The 19342-nt window shown below is 47.3% G+C and overlaps 5 protein-coding genes across 14 annotated transcripts; 2 read left to right on the forward strand and 3 right to left on the reverse strand.

Moving 5' to 3' along the window:
- The first annotated feature begins 318 nt into the window (after positions 1-318).
- LOC133397985 (RNA-binding protein 4.1-like) lies at positions 319-4185 on the forward strand. Of its 3 annotated transcripts, XR_009767720.1 has the most exons (5): positions 319-399; positions 767-1196; positions 1557-2250; positions 2504-3604; positions 3740-4185. XR_009767720.1 is itself a non-coding variant. In XM_061669499.1 (3 exons), the coding sequence occupies exons 2-3, from the start codon at positions 788-790 to the stop codon at positions 2210-2212; spliced, it is 1065 nt and encodes a 354-aa protein (XP_061525483.1). In that variant the 5' UTR covers positions 319-399; positions 767-787; the 3' UTR covers positions 2213-4185. The 3 variants fall into 3 exon arrangements, 1 of the variants encoding a protein (XP_061525483.1); XR_009767719.1 differs by having other exon boundaries at positions 1557-3604; XM_061669499.1 differs by having other exon boundaries at positions 1557-4185.
- Positions 4111-5223, reverse strand: tifa (TRAF interacting protein with forkhead associated domain). The gene is made up of 2 exons (XM_061669500.1): positions 5134-5223; positions 4111-5033 (listed from the first exon to the last, which is right to left on the reverse strand). Exon 2 carries the CDS (start codon positions 5020-5022, stop codon positions 4420-4422), a length of 603 nt encoding a protein of 200 aa, XP_061525484.1. The 5' UTR covers positions 5023-5033; positions 5134-5223; the 3' UTR covers positions 4111-4419.
- Positions 5224-7878: 2655 nt separating this feature from the next.
- rbm4.3 (RNA binding motif protein 4.3) lies at positions 7879-10847 on the forward strand. The gene is made up of 4 exons (XM_061669042.1): positions 7879-7942; positions 8455-8873; positions 8950-9598; positions 9850-10847. The coding sequence occupies exons 2-3, from the start codon at positions 8465-8467 to the stop codon at positions 9570-9572; spliced, it is 1032 nt and encodes a 343-aa protein (XP_061525026.1). The 5' UTR covers positions 7879-7942; positions 8455-8464; the 3' UTR covers positions 9573-9598; positions 9850-10847.
- Positions 10848-12691: 1844 nt separating this feature from the next.
- Positions 12692-14904, reverse strand: LOC133398014 (uncharacterized). Of its 8 annotated transcripts, none has more exons than XM_061669542.1 (7): positions 14688-14902; positions 14528-14609; positions 14286-14455; positions 13732-14055; positions 13534-13665; positions 13158-13204; positions 12692-13079 (listed from the first exon to the last, which is right to left on the reverse strand). In XM_061669542.1, the coding sequence occupies exons 1-7, from the start codon at positions 14740-14742 to the stop codon at positions 12954-12956; spliced, it is 936 nt and encodes a 311-aa protein (XP_061525526.1). In that variant the 5' UTR covers positions 14743-14902; the 3' UTR covers positions 12692-12953. The 8 variants fall into 8 exon arrangements, with proteins under 8 accessions (XP_061525526.1, XP_061525531.1, XP_061525532.1 ...); XM_061669547.1 differs by having other exon boundaries at positions 14286-14476; positions 14575-14609; positions 14688-14792; XM_061669548.1 differs by having other exon boundaries at positions 14286-14492; positions 14575-14609; positions 14688-14741.
- An 827-nt stretch (positions 14905-15731) lies between these two features.
- si:dkey-165a24.9 (G-protein coupled receptor 4) lies at positions 15732-19221 on the reverse strand. The gene is made up of 2 exons (XM_061669196.1): positions 18396-19221; positions 15732-17079 (listed from the first exon to the last, which is right to left on the reverse strand). The coding sequence occupies exons 1-2, from the start codon at positions 18974-18976 to the stop codon at positions 16656-16658; spliced, it is 1005 nt and encodes a 334-aa protein (XP_061525180.1). The 5' UTR covers positions 18977-19221; the 3' UTR covers positions 15732-16655.
- Positions 19222-19342: the final 121 nt, after the last annotated feature.

Raw genomic sequence — 19342 nt, forward strand, 5'->3', positions numbered from 1 at the left:
TAGTGTGCAAACGTGAGGAACCGTGCGGTTTAACTGTAATCCCGCTACGAGATTATCTGCATTAAACATTATCACATGCGTGTATGTTATCCGCATTAAACGTTAACACGTGCGTGTGTGTTTTACGTTTTGCAAATGATTTTTGGTGACTAATGTGTAGCAATGTAGTACTTCATTTGCTAATGTGCGACGCCATATTTCTAAAAACGGAAATCACGCACATCCCAGGCGACAGTAAGCCTTGTTGCTTAACCAATCGCGTGCGAGAGGCTTTAAGCGACGCTTCGCTCTGCCAATTGGATTTAAGTATTTGATTCCCTCGCCGGTGTGCGCCATTAAATTACGTATTCCAGTAGTTTCGACTTGGTGGCAACGCGGGCTGTCGAAGACGACTGGAAAGTACGTTTTTTTTTGCACACAATTTCTCCGTTTAAAGTGGAGACTAACCTAGTCGTTTTAACATAGTGGTATAAGCAGTCGTGAATTAGTTAACTCCTTTAGCCTCCTATCGTTCCAATGTAGCATGTTGCTAATGTTATCTTGCTGGTAGCAACCGTTGGTAGCTTGTAAATCAGGAAGTGGCTAACATCTCGCTCCCTTTGTGGCTAGCATGAGCTCTCGCGTGTCAAGCGGGTTGTTTTGCACGCACTTAAACGTGTAAGAGCGCATTGAAACATTTTGTGGGTTCGCCTCTGTCGTCCTGGCTGCATGTTATTATTATTTTTTTTTTTCTCGATGTTGACTTTGTCGTCTGTACCACGTGTAGGGCCGAAACCCCGGTGCAACAATGGTGAAGCTATTCATTGGAAACCTGACCGAAGAGACGGGCAGGGACGAAATTGAAGCTTTGTTCACGCCGTACGGCACCGTAACAGAATGTGCCAAGTACAAAAATTACGCCTTCGTCCACATGGATGACCGCAAGGCGGCCACGAAAGCCATCCGCGAACTCAATCTCTATCAACTGAACGGCAGACCCATGAACGTGGAGCCCAGCCGAGGGAACAACCAGGGTCCGGTCAAGATCCATATCGCTAATGTGGAAAGGGGCTGTGACAAAGAGCTGAGAGAGCTGTTTGAAGAATATGGCACAGTGACAGAGTGCGCGATTGTGAAGAATTTTGCTTTTGTACACATGGCCAACTCCGAAGAAGCTATGGATGCCATAAAGGGCCTGGATAACACAAAGTTTCAAGGTGAGCCAAATTTATTTTACAGTGACATTTGTTTGTAGAATGCAAGGTTTTCCTCCCTCCCGAGAAGGCCGCATGGAGCCATGTGACATTTTTGCGTCTTCTTCCTGAGGGGACCGACCGCCAATCATGATTCTAAGACTCGAAACTGCCAGTGGCACAGAGTGGTCGGCCGCACTTGTAGTTTAAGAGTTTACTTGATGAGCACAGGTTTGCCCTGTGAAGTCATCACAAGCATTTCAATTATGTTGAAACACTCTCTGGCATAGTTTGCATTTACATTCTTGATAATTAAAGCTCGTGCAAATGACGATGCAAATCAGTCGCCGGATGTGTAAATCTGTCTTCTCTCATCTCCTCCAGGACAAAACATCCACGTTCAGCTGTCGAAAAGCAAGCCCGCCTGGGCTTCGGGAGAGGAGGAGTTCGGTCCACCGCCCCCACCCCCCGGCCGCGGAGGCTTTTATCCTCCTCACCCTCCTCGCTTCCACCCCGAGCCTCCCTACGGGGGTCGCATGTCCTCTTATCCGCCTCCGCCGCCTCCGCCTCCTCCTCCGCGGCGGCCAATGTATCCGGACCGCAGCTATGGCGAGCGCGAAGGCTACGGGGTGGTGGATTATTATGAGAAATTCCGCGCCCGTCCTTACGGCGCCCCTAATTACGAAGATAGGCGTCCCGGGGCCATCCCGCCGCCGCCGCCGCCGCCCCTTCCTTCGGCGATGGGAAGAGAGCGCGTCGGGATGGGTTCCCACGAACCGTATGACCGACGGCCCATTCCCCATCCTCCTGTGCCCTTCATGCCCCGAGACCGCAGCCCCATTAGGCGAGCCCCCCACCCGCCCCCTCCTCCGGCTCCGGCGGCCGGCAACGGCTACTCGTACGAGCGCACCCGCTTCGCCCCGCAGATGAAACCTCAGCCGTACGCTCCTCCGTACCCCAGGAACAACTACGCACAAAGCGGTCCGCTCCCGGCGCCGCCGCAGCCCAACTACGGTGCCTACCAGGCCCATGGAGTGTAACACCCCCCCCCCCCCCTCCCCCCCCCCCCCCCCCGGAGGTGAGTACATATCATCGGCCTCGCACGGTCCACTCAGCAAAATGGGCGTTGTGTGAGAATAATCCAAACAAAACTAGAAAATAAAACTCGCATGAAGTCGAATGGCGTTTTAGACCAGCACCCGCCAAAGCTCCCTCAGATCTAATCGCAGCATCCATTCAGTGTTGGCGAGCGCAAAACTATGCTGTTATAGAAACAAACCAATCTTGAGTAAAAGCCCTTCCTTGACGTGTGGTATGCTCTCTCTCTCCAGGTTTAGAATATGTCAAGAACGCCGTCTGCTGATGCGCATGGTGCTATACGCCCCCCCCCGCTCCCGCACGTCTTTGGTGGATTGCGTTGCGTTCGCCGGAGACTTACTGGAAGATACTGTATTGCGGACAGCGACGTTCTTATAAAACAAAACATGCGATTCCTTGTTGCATTCACGTATATTTCTGAGCTGTCAATGCCTTTTCTGTTCCTGTTTGTATTACTCTTCAAATTCTTAGATTGTTTGGGTTTCAGTGCTTAGTTCGGTGTGACGCATTACTACACTGCTTTTCCAATCGACATGGCCTCGAAAAGAAAGCCATTCATTAAAATGGTATATTCAGTCTTTGTTAACCAAGTATTGTAGAGTTTTGTGTAGACTGATTTTGGTTGCCCAATAAGTAAAAAAATAAAATCGTCATAGTGTTTCTCTATACACATATTAGACCTGTGTGGCGGTTTATAAAATAGTGTCTTCCTTGTCCGACCTGTACGCATGTAAAATCAAAAGTAGTACTAGTTTTCTCTAATGCTTTGTTCGTGGTTTTTTTTTAGTTTTTTTCTTCCGCTCGGTCATTTAGCAACGTTGTGTATGGTTTTACTTAGATTGCCTTCCCCCCCACCCCTCGTTTGAAGGATTTTTAATAAACAGATGAACAAAAACGTGACAAGTTTTAACTGTCAAGTCATTGGCCGTCGCAAGCACAGATCATAATGATGGCGTGGAGACGCTTTCACGATCGGTCCTCATCGGTTTGCAGCTCGAGTCCGGGTAGGTGTGGTCAGCCTCAATGCTGAGTGATGACATTTTGTTTAAACTCAATTCTCATCGTACACTTTTCAAACTCCCTGCTTTGGCGCTTAAAAAATAATAATAATAATAAGCATGCGTTTAGAAGAGGCTCCTTAGGCATCTATGAATCAAAAGGCCCAGTTTATAGCCATTTAGCCGGTCTTTGAAATGCTCCCAGGTTCCAGTCAGCTCTCGCAAATGACTTTTTGATGTGGAATAGATGAAACCCTCTATGGATTTATGTTTTCCTGTTCTCAGTCTTTGCTGTTTTTAGGCTGTTCGGAGTCGACGGGAGACCCCGAGCTCACGGTAGGTTCAGCTTGACTGATGAGCCACACGGTGGAGAGAGATCAGTTTCAGTTTAGTCCCAGCTCCATACTGTTCCCCCTTTTTTGTTTTGTGCAGTTGGGTCAGTGTTCAATGAGCTTTTCCTTTTGTCTGCAGGCCCGTCCGTCTACTGCTGGGAGTCACTTCAGACCGAGAGTTTTTCACCGACGTGCACTGAAGGAAATTGGAGTCGGACGACCTCCCAACTGAAGTTTTTGAAGAGGGAATTTTTGCTCGTGAGACATTCTGCACTCAGGGACACTAACGCTACACATTTTGAGTTTACCACAGCAATGTGCCTTTTTAAAAAAAAAAATATATATATATATATATATATATATATAATATCCCCCCAAAACCATTTTGTAACCTTTTTTTTTATAGACAAGTTGAACTATTTATGTGTCTCTCCGACAGGGTGAATGAAATACTTAACCGTGTTGTTGTATTCATCCTGGTATAGCCCGCATCTTGCAGATGAACATTCCAAATATTAAACAGTATTTTATTTAATCAATTGGTTGATGGACATTTTAAACTTTGATAAAATTATTTTTGTATGACTGCCCTGTGTCCTCTTTCTTGTTTAGATAAAGATGCGCTGTGATTCTTTTTGCAATATTGGGACTTGACGAGCACATTTGGTGTAGAAATTAATCACAATTGCTACTGACTTGGTGTTGTCCGAACACGAAGGTTACAATAGCTTTCTATATTCTAGAGTCTTCTGTTTGGTAAGAGAAGTCACGATGCTTCCGGGAGCGTACGTGGAAGTCCAGTAACATGATTATTGTGTATCAGAAGTTGACAAAAATGGTGGGCTGTCGAGTGAGGAACAGAGCCTCGTCACTCTCCGAGGGGACCCTAACTTCGGGTTGGGGGACTGCCAGCTGTGAGGCCGTGTCGGCGACGGGCAAGGCGCTAGGCTCGGGTGTGCCCGTCTCCCTGGAAGGAGGCACGGGCAGCACGTCCAGCTCCACCTCGAACCTCCGCTTGGCCTCACCGGCCTCCTTGACGACCAACATCTCGTACTCTCCGAACCGGATCAGGGCCTTGTTCGGGAGATCCGCTCTCTCCAAGAAGTCCAGGGCTGAGCCGTTCACAGACACTTTGACCGTCTGAGACAGGTTCTGGAGAGCGAAGAGCATCTCTGGGCTGTCGGCTGTGCGGTAAGCACGCAGGGCCAGTTGTTTGCGAGACACCCGGGGGTCAGCCAGAGCAAAGGTGCAAGACTGTGGATCCCGTCCCAAGCGCAGAGACTCATCCCCCAAATGTTTACTCCTGACGCCCAGTGGAAGCAGACTGTAAAGACCTTTGCAGTGCTGCTGTGGGTGGTAGAAGCTGATGCGGAGACAAGTCAGCAAATCTTCTTCTGTCTCTATTGTCTGGGACACGTCCATTGTGAGGAACCCTGAGGAAAGAAGTGTAAACAAGTTTTTCCAAAAAGCAGGGACTTTTTAGAGCAAACAATCATCCAACAAATTCCTCCTCAGTAAATGTGTCTGTATTACCTTGCGATGTCACCTACTTGCAGACTGGTCCAGTCCACTGCGTTGACGTCGAGATGTACGAGAAAACGGTTGCGCAACATAAGATTTTTTTTTTTTCCGGGAAAGTTGTGGTCCCTCCCCATGTCGTCACCCTCACGAGACACCAAGGGAGGTATGAAGCGTTCAATACAGGAAGAGCGCTACTTGGGTTGAACTGCAACCATGTTTTTGATGGCAATATATTTAGAAAGTATCAATTGGTCATTTTGGAATGCACCACTGAAAGGTATTAAAGCGTCCAACTGCTATTGCATTTTGATTTCCTTGCATTTAAACACTTCAGCATTTCTGTAACATGGATAACACCCGACGTGTCATGTGATAGTTGATAGTTGAAGCGACACTGAAGAATGTGATGGCGCAATGTGTTGGCAGGAAGTAACAGTTAAAACATTTATCCACCGACAAACGTCATATTTGCAAATTAAGTTACATCGAAAAGCGCGATTCAAAATGCACATCTAGCACTACAATAAGCAACACTTAAATCTTGATTACATTTTTCTTTGAGTGGTAAGCATAATTCACAACGTCACATACTGGTAGGACCTTCTTTTCCTTTGGGCTTGTCCCGTTAGGGATCGCCACAGCGCGTCATCCTTTTCCATGGAAGCCTATCTCCTGCATCCTCCTCTCCAACACCAACTGTCCTCATGTCTTCCCTCACGACATCCATCAACCTTCTCTTTGGTCTTCCTCTCGCTCTCTTGCCTGGCAGCTCCATCCTCATCATCCTTCTACCAATATACTCACTATTCCTCCTCTGGACTTGTCCAAACCATTGAAGTCTGCTCTCTCTAACCTCTGTTTTACTTCGGCTAATCTTCATTCCTCTGCTTTCCAGTGCATGCCTCCATCTTTCTAACTGTTCCTCACCTGCTCCCTAGATCTACAAAGACACAATGTAGCTCCTTCTGACCTTCTCTGTACTTTCCCATCAACATCCTCAAAGCAAATAATGCATCTGTGGTACTCTTTCTAGCCATGAAACCATACCGTTGCTCGCAAATACTCACTTCTGTCCTGAGTCTAGCCTCCACTACTCTTTCCCATAACTTCATTGTGTGGTTCATCAACTTTATTCCTCTATAGTCCCCGCAGCTCTGCATCTCACCCTTATTCTTAAAAATGGGCACCAGCACACTTTTCTTCCATTCCTCAGGCATCTTCTCACGCGCTAGAATTCTATTGAACAAGCTGGTCAAAAACTCCACAGCCACCTCTCCTAGATGCTTCCATACCTGTATAGATCCTTTTCTCCTTATCTAGTGTCCAACCTGGCCTACATGTCATCCTATGCCTCTTGTTTGGCCTTTGCCACCTCTACCTTTGCCCTGTGTCGCATCTCAATGTATTCCTTTCGCCTCTGCTCGGTCCTCTCTTCTTCTTAGCTAACCTTTTTCCTTGTATGATTTCCTGTACTGTGAGGTTCCACCACCAAGTCTCCTTCTCTCCTTTCCTGCCAGAAGATACACCAAGTACTCTCCTGCCGGCCTCTCTGATCACCTCGGGCCGCAGTGGTCCGGTCTTCCGGAAGCTCCTCCTGTCCACCGAGAGCCTGTCTCACCTCTTCCCGAAAAGCTGCACAACACTCGTCCTGTCTCAGCTTCCACCACATGGTTGTCTTCTCTGCCTTTGTCTTCCTAATCTTCCTCCCCACCACCAGCGTCATCTTCCACACCACCATCCTATGCTGTCGGTAACCTCCTTCAGATGACATCGTCCGCACAAGATCTAATCCACCCGCGTGCTTCTACCTCCGCTCTTGTCGGTCACCCTATGTTCCTGCCTCTTCTGAAAAAAAGTGTTCACTACAGCCATTTTCATCCTTGTTGCAAAGTCTACCACCATCTGTCCCTCCAAGTTCCTTTCCTGGATGCCGTACTTACCCATCACTTCTTCATCACCCCTATTTCCTTCACCAACACGTCCATTCCAATCTGCACCAATCACGACTCTCTCTCTGTCTGGGATGCTCAGAACGACTTCGTCGAGCTCCTTCCAGAATTTCTCTTTCACCTCGAGGTCACATCCTACCCGTGTGGCACAGCCGCTAATCACGTTACACATAACACCCTCAATTTCAAGTTTCAGCCTCATCGCTCCATCTGATACTCTTTTCACCTCCAAGACATTCTGAGCCAACTCTTCAATTAAAATAACACCGACTCCATTTCTCTTCCCATCTACACCATGGTCAAATAATTGAAACCCTGCCCCTAAACTTCTAGCCTGACTGCCTTTCCACCTGCTCTCCTGGACACACAATATATCAACCTTTCTCCTAATCATCATGTCAACCAACTCCCGATTGCTGTCATAGTCCCAACATTCAAAGTCCCCACATTCAGTTCTAGGCTCTGTGCTTTCCTCTTCTCTTTCTGCCGAAGAACCCGCTTTCCACCTTCTTCTTCTTCAACTTCGACCCACAGTAGCTGAATTTCCAACGGCGCCCTGCAGGTTGACGGCGCATACGAGTAAGACCAATTGGGCATTTTTCTACAGTTTGTTGTTCCCTTTAGTTTTGATTCATCGTTTCTCCTTTTTGTTATCATCCGTGACGAAGCACTACAGTCAGGCATTATTTAATATACCCTGTTACATTACGTTTATGACAGAACCCATTTCCAAACAGGCTTGATTTAAGAAGGAAGAAGAATACGTCATCATCCCGAACAGTAGGGGGCAGTGTAGGCGTAAGAAGAGTCGGGAAGAAGCGGAAGTGGGGATTCTTAAACCATTTCTTGAGGTCGCTGCTTGTGTTCAAAAGGTAGGCAAGAGCTCTTGTTGCCTTTATCTTAGAGATGTATACTTTGATGCTTTCACGTGTATGGTTGTGTTTTTTAAACGCAAGTGAATAGCAGCGTATCGTTTGTGTGCCGGTCGGTCGGTCAGTCATACGTGCTTTGTTTCAAGACGCGGCGCCATTAGCACGCTAGCAGAAGCTAACCGATTCGGCTAGCTTGAGAGTGGCCTTCTATTTCTTAAACTAAAATAGAAATGACCCAAGTGTTGAACTATAATCAGCCCTGTTGATGTAAACAATGACATCGCAATGTGAATGGCATGTATTACATGGTATATAATTCACCCTGAGTTGAATGAGTGTCAGCCATTTTGCGGAGACAAAGGGGGCATTTACAACTCTGCAGCCGCCATTCATCGACCGAGACTGGGGGTCGAAAATGACCAAACGCCTCCTAAATTCAAGTGTTTATGCTGTCCACCCACACACACAAACAGCACGATCCTCCTTTACTTTTTTTTTAATTTTGAAAACAGAGCGTTTAACATGGTGAAGATATTCGTCGGGAATCTGCCCCAAGAGGCAACCGAGGAGGAAATCAAGGCCCTGTTCACGGAGCACGGCGCAGTCACAGAATGTTCCATCGTCAAAAACTTCGCTTTTGTCCACATGGATGACCGCAAGGATGCGACGAAAGCCATCAAGACCCTGCACCTCCACAAGCTCCACGGCTCGGCCATCAACGTGGAGGCCAGCCACGGGAAGAACTACGGCGCGGTCAAGCTGCACGTGGCCAATGTGGACAAGGGATCGGACGAAGACCTCCGGGCGTTATTTGAAGAGTACGGCAGGGTCACGGAATGTGCCATTATCAAGAATTTTGCTTTTGTGCACATGTCGAACTCCGACGAGGCCATGGATGCCATCCAGGGAATTGACAATACTGAATTCCACGGTAAGTGGGCAACACGGTGTGCCTTTATCACAGAGATCATTATCTGCGTTGAACCTTCTTTTTCTGTTGCATCCAGGCAAACGCATCCACGTGCAGATTTCCAAAAGCCGTCCCCGTGAAGAGCAGGAGGAGTACCCTCCTCCCCCGGACGGTGGCGGCTTTTGGCCTCCGCCTTTCCCAGGAAATAGGCCCGAGCCCCCTCCGCCGGGCTTCATGAGAGGTCGCCCCATGCCCCCGGGTTACCCCGCTCCTCCTTTGCCACCCCCTCCCCCCAGACGAGCTGTGTACCCCGAGCGTCCATTCGAGGGCAATCGCAGCGGTTACGGTGTGGTCGATTACTATGAAAAGTACAGAGCCCGTCCTTACGGCATGGGTCCCGGTGGCCCGCCGCCGCCGCCGCCGCCTCCCCCCCCTCCCGGCGTTGCGCGAGACCGTCTCATGAACCCGCCGCTCGACCCGTACGAGCGTCGACCGCCGCCTCCCCCGCCCCCTCCTCCGTCAGCGTACTTCGGCCGAGACCGCAGCCCCCTCCGCAGAGCGCCAAACGCGGCCGTCCCTCCGAACGGTAACGGCTACGCCTACGAGCGCTCCCGTATCGCTCCCGTTTCCCGGGTCCCGCCGTACGGAGTTCCTCGGCCCCGGGACCCATATGCAGCGCGACTGCCGCCTCCGCCGCCGCCTGCACGCTACGCTTATTAAGCCAGGCCCCAGCATTTGAAGTTAAGGTGAGAATAGTCGGGAATGAAAAAGCCCAAATGTAAAACTGTGTACTCGTTCCCCGCACGATGCAGATGTTACGGCGAGAGTCGCACGTGGAGGGTGTTCGCTTAAACTCTTTGCTCTTGTCCGTGTGTCCGGTTTAAACGCTGCGGCGAAGTCAACACCAGTCTCGATCGAACGCGCGGAAGCGAAGCAAGAGGACACGGCGCGTCGGGCTTTGTGCCAACACCCTTCACTCTTATTTGCTCTTTTTCAGGATCGTCGTTCGCCTGCGTCGCCTCTCGCCACCATCAGATGTTCGTGACGCTATCTACTTCCTGTCTGTGGCGGAGCGCGTTAAATGTTCCCCTGCAATGCAAAGGAACTGAAATGCCGACGCCCACGTGTTTTTTTTTGTTTGTTTTTGGTCCAGTTTTTACACAAATTCCTCCTTGATTGTTTCATTGTGATGTAGAAATTTTAATATTTGCAGACAAAAGCGTCTTTTTTTTCTTCTTCCTAATTAGCTTCTAATTTGTGACTTTAGGTCCAAGTCAAACCTGTGAGTGTAAATGTCGACGCCCCTTGGTATTAAATGCGGAGCGGCACTTTGCGCTCACCAAAAACAAAACTGTTGACGTGAGCTCTCAAAACTGAACGTGCCTAAACCGCTGCTCGGCGCGCTCTTCTACTTGCAGTGACTCTTCAAATGATTTATTTGTGCAGTCTTGTGTCGTCAAAATAAACCCAGCGGAAAAAACGGGCGTGGCCCTTAAACATTTTTGGTATAATCATTTATTTATTCTTTTCCCCCTCGACGAGCCACGTCCTCGTAAAAATGTCGCCCGAGCTTACTTTTCAACAATGCTGCCCGAAACAAACCAACCAAAATTAGTCAAGCAAGGCTGCGGCTGCGGCTGGCCCCCGTTCGTAGCTCGTGCGCGCGCTGCAGCCCGGTCGCGAGCTCGTCTTGCGGGGGAGGGCATGGACGACAAGATGAAAAGCGTCAATTGACAGGTAAGTCACGGGGATCCACATCTGCTGTCACTTCAGACTATGTCAAGTATTTGTGTATTTTCATATTGTTGGTCTCAAGCACTCAGGGGACCCCAATAATTGGAGATGCATGACACTCAGTATTGTTTTTCTGTTGGATACATGCTCACATAAATGATTGATTGGGCTCACTTTTAAAGTACATTGCATTAGTCACTGATTTTCACTGAATTATATTTCATTGGTAGGGAATCTGCTTTGTAGTCTGAACTGCATGAATAAAGTCTTTTTATAAAAACACTTGTCTCTTGTCCATTTTCTTACAAAGAATTCAAACGCCTGCATTTCTTTGATGGTGTTCTATTGGCCACATGAACGAGATGGTTTAATTTCCTCCTCTATGTGGCGTTTATCCCCCCCATACTACGTAGCGCTCTAGATTATTGCAATATGCACACACGCGATGTTTCGTTGACCTTTATTCATGAGTTGTCTTTGTAAAGGCACTCGTCAGATTGGTGCAATTACGCCCTAGTGTCCGCAGGGCGGCAGCAGAAACCTTTTGACAATTCAAGGTTTTCTTCTGATGATGGTGCTTGTTTTTCCATGCAAAGTTGACTTTTGATTCAGGTCCATGCTTGTACGTTCACAAACATCACTAGAAAGAGCTGAGTGTGGAAACACCTTCAGTTTAAGTCAGAAGAGCTTGTCCTCAAATCGATAACACTCCGAAGCCCTAAATTCAAGAGCAAATCATCTTTCTTTTGCAAAACATGTCGAAATGTTCAGGTTTCTTATTTGCACAATGCCACCGAATGACTGCGACTTGCAGCAAAAGCCAACAAGCGCTTCAGTGCCAAATTGAACCATAACTGCTCAAAACTATTCAGCTTTCCCGGGCGGGAGATGTCAGTACCAACCTGAAATGCACTTTGAACTTTGCAGGTGAACTTAATTTGACCTTATATTAACCTTTGTATGTGCAACTGTGTTTCAGTACTTTTTGCATAACTCACTAGTCTCAAACCACAACAGGTTTTTTTTCACTTCTTGACCTATCTGTGACTACCAGTCTCTCTGGGCTTCTTCTGACAGTCCAATCTCCTAACCTTTATGCCACCTTTCCTGTTGGATTACGTCATGAGGTCAAGGAGAGATGAAAAGGTGTCGCAAATGAATTTGACTCCACTTGTGCTTACTGACGTCGTAATTCACAGATTCTACCCACGTGAAGTGGTTCTCCGACCATTCAAAGTACATACAGTAGATACAAAAATGAAAGCAAACAATATATTCGGACCATTAGACTGAAAGCCATTCAAACCTTAGATCTGTGTGCTCTAATACATTTTTTTTCTTTTTTTATTCTGTTCTTTTTCACTCACAATGTTTAATCCCTCACACGTTTCTTTATTTTATCATTAGTTTTTTGGGCTGGACAGTAATGTTAGTCTTACAATTATTGAGGGGAATGTTAATGTTTACAATGCTGTTGTTCACTAAGACCGTATTCTTGATGAATGTTTATATATACCGTTCTGTTTTTGTTTTCTGCCGAAGGTGGTTTAAAGTTGCAAAGCAAAAACAAGAATTCGAAGAGGCCCTCGGTCAGCATCTGCGCTGCAAGCGGCTGATGTCACTCAAACACTCGAAGCTCAGTGGCCACTTCCTGTTTGAAGCTACGAAATGGCGATGAAGGTACCGCAGATCAATTGTCAATCATTGTCTGAGTGTCATGAAGTTGAAATGTAATTAACAGTTGTGCGAGGCCGCGCGGAGCAGCATTTTCTCAACGCGCCCCAAAATAAACACCCGCTACGTGCTAAATGCTTTTCTATCATGTGGATCAGGCGCCGCTGTGAGCTGGCCACCTGAGCGCCACCCTAGACCGCAGATGTTTTATATTTTATTTTTGGGTGTAACTTTCCACTGCACAAATTGAGCACGCTTTGAAATGAATGTACTTCCTGCTCACTGCGAGCATCATAGACCAACAAACGTGCTGCATGTCTTGTTTGACCACTGTAAACTATGTTGAAAATGGAGCAAACAAGCAATCAGCATCACGAGCAAAACCACATCAACATCCTGTTAGCGGGCCAAGACTGAGAAAACCACGCGGGTTCAATGTGTAACACATTAACCACTGTTTATTTAAAAATGAAACACATTTCCTAAAAATACATGAAATCCTCTTCAAAAGAAACCCTTCTGTCTTTACGTTACTTTAACTGTTAGCAGCCTAAGATCATATTTTATTTTTTATTTTTTTATTGATTTCATTTCAAACATTTGAGTTTTTTATTTTCTTTTAATGGGACTGACATTTTGCAGTTCGAAGCAGTTAGGGATTTGTTAACAATTAGCGGGGTTGAACATAGCAGCTCAGTCCTCATGTTGGAGCCGCAGTCCAGCGTAAACGCTGTCCTCCGGGCACCGATGTCTCCGGTTGTTGGACTGTCTCTTTTTGAAGTCCAGCGCCACGTACGGCAAAGCGGCGGCATCCTCGCTCTGCGGGCGAATACGATTTTGGACGTGAAAAGTGTGCGGGGGGATGCGCGTTGTCGCTAAAAGATTTAATGAGCCGACCTCGTCGTCCGCATTGTCCTCTGGAGCGTTCGGCTGCGGCGTTGGCTCTGTTAACATAATCACATGCAAATACATTTCCTTGTCCGTGTACAAATGAAACAAAGTGCAGTACAGTGAGCCCACGTATATTAGCGGTTCGCCATGAGGTGAGTGGAGGAGCCTCGCCTCATTGAGACGAAAGTTCAGCTTTAGATGCCAAGGAACTAAGTTCAAATGAATTAAGGAGTTTCTATTGGAAAAAAAGTTGTGCTTTGCACCCTTTTGTAGCACCTTTGGCAGTCAAACCATTTGTCAAATGCTGGCAGGTTTTCAGGGGGTTCACTGTAAATCAATTGGGAGCTTTATTCACGATCAATGCAATAAATATGAACGGTACCGCCCAAGGGAAGGTCGTCTCTGCGGCCCTTTTTGCGAAGGAGACATGTAAGGAAGACGTTGAACACGATGGACACGAGCAGAGATGCGAGCAGACAATGCGTCAACACGATGTAGGTGTGTGTCTTTTCACCTGTGAAAACACACACGCATCCAACATCAGAGGTGTTTTTTTTTTTTGGAAACACAAAGTGACCACCTCCGATATCCAGCCTCGTCCCCTTTCCGAACACGATCTCCCCGCAGGAGGCCACGGCGCAGAAGTACGTCCCGGCGTCGGCGCGGGCGACGGCTCGCCTGGACAGCGTGTAAACGCAACCCGACTCCGTCGTCTTCTCGCACTCGTTGCCGTTCTCCGAGTGCACGTGGAGCAAGTGCGAGTCTCCCGAGGCCTTCCGGAACCAGTAGACGGCGTGCCCCCCGTCACTGCTTCCGGGGTGCGTGGTGCAGTTCAGGGCGGCGGAGCCCCCCGGGGACACCGCGATGGACGTCGGGCGCTGGAGAACGGACGGGCGGCCGGATTCTAAAACAGAACTCAAGTAAGCTCCGCGAGGAACCATATTTGGCAGCTTAATGGAGTGCCTAAAATGGACTGAACTTGAATGTTTCAAAGTGTTCCCTAGAAAAGGTGGTGCTCGGAATGAGAGCTGTCAAGCAGGGTTGGCTAACGTACTGAATTCTTTCTGGGCAATGATTTTGTCTTTGGAATTTCCGACTAGTTCGGTGAATTCCAGGCCGAAAGAGGCGGCATACCTCTCACAAGCAGAAAGATTCCACGGTCGAAGATCATGACGTTGAGGACGCTCTGCCCACAGTAGTACATGGCCGTGTCCGAGAGCCGCACATTGGAAATGTGCAGATGCAAGAAGTTTTCCCCGGAGTCAACCGCCATTCGCTTGCTGACATCAGCCGTTATCTGGGTCCTGTGGGAGATTTCCACGTAGCTGTAGAAAGAGGTCACTATTTGGGGGGTGTCGCCCGCAACCTGCTTGTACCAAGACAGAAATTTGGCGCCGGGGGCGAAGAAGCAGGGGAGGCTCACGTTTTCGCCCAGGCTGGCGAAGAGCACACTACCATCTGAAATAGACACAAAAGCATGTTAAAACATCTGTGTTTCATTTTCTGCAGAAGAAGAGGTGAAGTTACGTAACTTACGGGCTCTAAAAAGAGCAACTAAGAGCACGCAGAGCTTGAACATCCCGTTCTCCATTGAGACTAACGACCGTGTCACAAAGAAGGGGGTGAGGACAAAACACACGCCTCCTCCAGTGGAAAAAAAACATGTCGTCTGTGCTGGTTTGAAATTCTCTTTTTTTCTTCAACATTTCAATTGTTTTGTGTGATTCTTCTTCTTCTTCTTCACCCCACTGATGGCCTGAATGACACACAAGTCGCTACTACCTTGAAATGCAAAGGGCGTTTATTCATCCAAAATGCCTTAAAGACGCTGGGTTTTTCCACAACAAATGAAACCGCATGCTGTCAATTGTTCGCGTTGTCGTTTTGTGTATCCATGGTTGTTACTTTCCCCCAAAATTGAATTTCGTTGACACGATTTAGGCCAGTGGTTTTCAAACTGGACGACCCGGACTCCGTAGGGGTCTGTGAGTCGTAGCTTGTGGGTCTTCAAAATCATTTGCAATAAATGATGCCATATCATTCCCAAAAAGTGCATACCTGGGGCCTGGCGCACCAATAAAACAAACATACTCAACCAAAGTCTTCTCCTTACCTTAGCTTTGGGCCATTAAAAGTTGCTTGTGACATACCATCACCATCACATAGCTCTCACATCTCTGCATGAATAAAGTATGTTTTTTTTTTTTTGGAACCAAATGGCATGTTATTACAGGCCCTCTACAAGTCCTATTATTTTTCTCAAGAATACAGTCCTATTTCCCAACCAGGGGTACATTGCAGGGCGTACATGGAAACAGGTTTACACAGGTGTCACAGAATACTTGTACCGGTGTTATGTATTCAGGATTTATAAAAAAAAAAAAAAAAAAAAAAAAAAAAAAAATGCAACTGTAAAACCAAGACATTTAATCGGATTGCAGGTACATTTATTAAAAAAATGTGATTATTTCGCAGGATCAAATTTGGATTGGTGGGGGAGGCTGATTGTTGATTTGCGCGCTCTCCCGCTTTCTGACTAGCGGGCCGAGCAACCTTGTCGGGAGTTTAGCAGAGCAACGAGTGGCCAAATGGTGACAACGTAGCCACGGCCGTGTTGCCTTCCCAAAAGCGGCTTGTTTAAAAGCGAAGGAATGGACGGTGACTGGCTCGTCGTCTTCACTGGAGGACTTATTCATGTTGGATAACATTTACAAAGAAAACTCTTTTGGGCTGCTGCTGACTTCGGCTATAAAACTTTATGAAGCTAGTAAATGTAATTTCCCTCACGGGATGAACGAAGTTGTCTCTCTAGTGATCTAAGTAAGGCGTTGCCTTCTGGGACAGTTGAAAAACAGCTTGCCTGATCCAACTAAGGAATTGTTTCAAATCCGTCCAGTTGCTCTGGATTCAGGAGACGGTCCACGTAACACTCGGGAAATGCTGTAAGAGTTACATATAACAAAGGCAGGTTTAGTATTTTGCTTTTATTGATATTACTTATTTTCAAGGCAAATTTTTTAAATTTTTTGTCTAAAAAGAAGACAATGCCTGAGAATTAAATGTTCAAATCAAGGAGATAAGATGATTTTCATTCAATAATCAGTTGCGTTCAGTTCTACTCTTGGAGAATCGGGGATACTCATGGAATGACAAAACTGTTCAGGGTTTGGAACCGCTGAGAATAAAACAAATAGAAATGGAGAAAATAGAGAATAAAACACATCCTAGTACAAGAGTAAAATTGTGTTCTTGAAATTCACTTGTTAAAATATGACTTTCTTCTCATGTTAAACTTTGACTTTAATACCATATTAGGACTATCTTGGAAAAATCGGACTTTGTTTTCGCAATATTGTGAAATTTTAGTGTGACAAAATCAGTTTTTTTCCTCTACAAATATGACTTTAAAACCCCCCCCAATGTTCTCAAGTAGGCACCTTTTTAATTCCTATGGGTGGACATACATGTTCTCCCTGGACTCAAAATGTTTGCGAACCCCATGATTTAGGCTATCAAAAGATGATTATGTCCACTTTCCTTGTGTCTCTGGGCATCCGGCTGAGCTCTGGCGCTCACAGTTGTCTCTTCGCCAGTGTTTCGGCCTCGCCCCAAACAGGGCAGCGACCTTCGCAGCTCCAGCCGTGCGTCGGCGCACAGGAAGATGTAGAAGAGGGGATCGAGCGTCGTGTTGAGGCTGGTCAGCCCGTAGCATAGGCGATAGAGCAGGAAGATGGAGCGCTCCCGCGCGCACGGCTCGTCGGCCTGCAGCAAGGACACGAATCTGTAGCCGCCCACCAGGTGGTAGGGTCCGAACACGGCGATAAAGTTGACCGTGATGACCACCAGGACGCCCACGATCTTGTGACGCTCGTGGGCCGACAGCGACGGAGAGTGTCGCAGTGTGACCCAGATGTGGGCTGACGTGTAGCTGCAAAGGGAAGGGATGAGAAAAGAATCCCAAAACCATTTTGTGGCCTTTTCACAGGTCTGGGTTTCAAACTCCATCGTGGTTGTGGGAAATCTGATTATCATTCGTTCTTTCCATTTTGAATTGGCAATCAAATGAAAAAATACATCAGGATTATTTCTTCTTTTTTTTTTTTTAATACAACACAACCTTATTATTTGAAACTCAGATCAGGAACCTGAAATGAAAAAACAGGGCAGAGAACAGAATTTTATACCGTGGTACCTTGACTGACGAGTGACCCTAACTTGCGAGTTTTTCGAGATACAAGCGATGTTTTTGCTTTGACTCGTGAGCAACAATTTAAGATTCGAGCGCCGGTTGGTGGCAGTGAGCTCACTTCGCAACAAGCAGAAGTCTGGCAGGTCGGGAACATTTCTTCCCCAAAAGATTCTTCTATTTGTTATTACCTCACTCACTTGAAGTTTACTATCAAACGAAACAAAAATTACAAATGGTATATTTAAAACCTCCACATATAACTGCCTTAGCAAACTCCACCAACTTAATGCTAACACACAATGCAAAACGACACGAATAACCCTTGAAGCAACGGATATTTGAACTCAAACGGGAGCAACGCATGTGGACAATATAACATTTGCAAGCTTATATTGTTTGTCCTTTGTGAAAAACAACTAATATTAATGCAGCTTGCACAGTCATTTACTTAGTAGTGAAACACTTGTTTGCCCCCTGGTGGCCAAGGCGCACACAGCAAAAGCAGCACAACGTGGGGCTGGCCTTTCCATTCATTACAATGGGGAGAGATGATTTGAGATATGAATGTTTTGGTTGTTGATGGTGGTCATGGAACGAATGGAACACCGCTGCATATGTAATTGGTCGCATTTAAAACCAGAATCAGTCCTGACCACGATCCATCAAATGATCCGTCAGCCATGTTTGACGCGTTCTTGTCACGGGCTTCATGCGTTATGCTGTTTTTCTTTCCGATCGCATTGTTCTCAACTCATTCGCGTCCACATGGAAAGCCACATGTGGATTGGGAGATAAACAACAATCTTCTTTGAACCATTTTGCAATGATGATGATGACACCAGCGATGTCTCGGTTGACTGATTGTGCTGGCTAAAAAGCTGACGTTGCTTAGCAATCTTTCCCACGTAAACACAACAAACTATTAACTACATTGAAATAAAATTCAGTCCTGTGGCAAGTTTTTCCATTTTGTATTTTTGATCTGAGCCTAATATGGGGGGGGGGAATTTTTTTTTTTTAAATTGTCACTTTTTGATTTTGTTTTTGGTACTAACCCGAGGATGGTGCACGGCAACAGGAAGCCCAGAGCCACAGTGGTGATCTTGAAATGGGCGTATCTGGGGCTGACTGGGTACCGCTCCAGACACAGTAGTCGCTCCGAGTCGAAAAGAGAAGGCAAGAGTCCCAAAAGGCAGAAGAGAAACGTGAGCGTCCACACCGCCAATCCCGACACGGCGGCCACCCGGACCGTCCTCACCCTGCGGCTGCTCAGCGGGAACACGATGGCCAGGCAGCGGTCCAGCGCTATCAGGCACAGGAACATGACACTGGCGTAGATGTTGACGTAGAACACGTAGCCCACCAGCTCGCAGGTGAGCTGACCGTAGGGCCAGCGGTGAGCACCCTGGAGGTACAGGATCCACAGGGGCATGGTGAGCAGCTGCAGGAGGTCGGACAGAAGCAGATTGAGGATGTAGACGAGCTGGCAGCTGCCGCTACCCGAGCGGCCCAGGTGGTACAAACCCCAGAGGGACAGCAGGTTACAGGGCAGGCCCGCAGAGAAGACCAGACCGTAGATGCAAGTCAGGCCCAGTACGTCCGTGTCCAAGGGGAGCCCGCAGCTGTCGTTGGACATGTCGAACGCCCCGCGCTAGACCTGAGCCATTCAAGTGCAAGCGATCCTTATTGGATATTCCTCCCTTAGGACAGGCCAGGCTCTGGTTTTTTGTTGCCAATCAACCAGTCTTCCAAGCATCCAAAATGCATCGGGGGACAAATAAAGGTGCAAGAACATTACCGTCGAGTGCATTTAAAAAGGGTACAGTCCCACTTGATCTCCAACTTGTCGCTGGGTGACCTGCGCTCAACAAGTGCTGGGAACGTGGCATCTGGAGCGACTTTTGTCCATTCTTTGATCGTTTCCTCCAGAGGAAGCAGACTTCTTCGGTTTTAAGGGCAACATCCTGAGGCGGGAGCACGCCTTTCGGGGCCCAGAACAAAA

The sequence above is a fragment of the Phycodurus eques genome, chromosome 23, assembly GCF_024500275.1.
Source record: "Phycodurus eques isolate BA_2022a chromosome 23, UOR_Pequ_1.1, whole genome shotgun sequence".
In the NCBI taxonomy this organism is placed as follows: domain Eukaryota; kingdom Metazoa; phylum Chordata; class Actinopteri; order Syngnathiformes; family Syngnathidae; genus Phycodurus; species Phycodurus eques.

What these genes read in the sequence shown, in the direction of transcription:
- LOC133397985 (XM_061669499.1), top strand. Translation starts at nt 788, where the DNA reads ATGGTGAAGCTATTCATTGGAAACCTGACCGAAGAGACGGGCAGGGAC. An exon ending in GGATAACACAAAGTTTCAAG is followed by an intron (nt 1,197 to 1,556) that starts GTGAGCCAAATT and finishes CATCTCCTCCAG; the next exon opens with GACAAAACATCCACGTTCAG.
- tifa (XM_061669500.1), bottom strand. Translation starts at nt 5,022, where the DNA reads ATGGACGTGTCCCAGACAATAGAGACAGAAGAAGATTTGCTGACTTGT.
- rbm4.3 (XM_061669042.1), top strand. Translation starts at nt 8,465, where the DNA reads ATGGTGAAGATATTCGTCGGGAATCTGCCCCAAGAGGCAACCGAGGAG. An exon ending in TGACAATACTGAATTCCACG is followed by an intron (nt 8,874 to 8,949) that starts GTAAGTGGGCAA and finishes TGTTGCATCCAG; the next exon opens with GCAAACGCATCCACGTGCAG.
- LOC133398014 (XM_061669540.1), bottom strand. Translation starts at nt 14,742, where the DNA reads ATGGAGAACGGGATGTTCAAGCTCTGCGTGCTCTTAGTTGCTCTTTTT. An exon ending in AGTTGCTCTTTTTAGAGCCC is followed by an intron (nt 14,610 to 14,687) that starts GTAAGTTACGTA and finishes TGTCTATTTCAG; the next exon opens with ATGGTAGTGTGCTCTTCGCC. An exon ending in GACGAGGCTGGATATCGGAG is followed by an intron (nt 13,666 to 13,731) that starts GTGGTCACTTTG and finishes GTGTTTTCACAG; the next exon opens with GTGAAAAGACACACACCTAC.
- si:dkey-165a24.9 (XM_061669196.1), bottom strand. Translation starts at nt 18,976, where the DNA reads ATGTCCAACGACAGCTGCGGGCTCCCCTTGGACACGGACGTACTGGGC. An exon ending in TTGCCGTGCACCATCCTCGG is followed by an intron (nt 17,080 to 18,395) that starts GTTAGTACCAAA and finishes TTCCCTTTGCAG; the next exon opens with CTACACGTCAGCCCACATCT.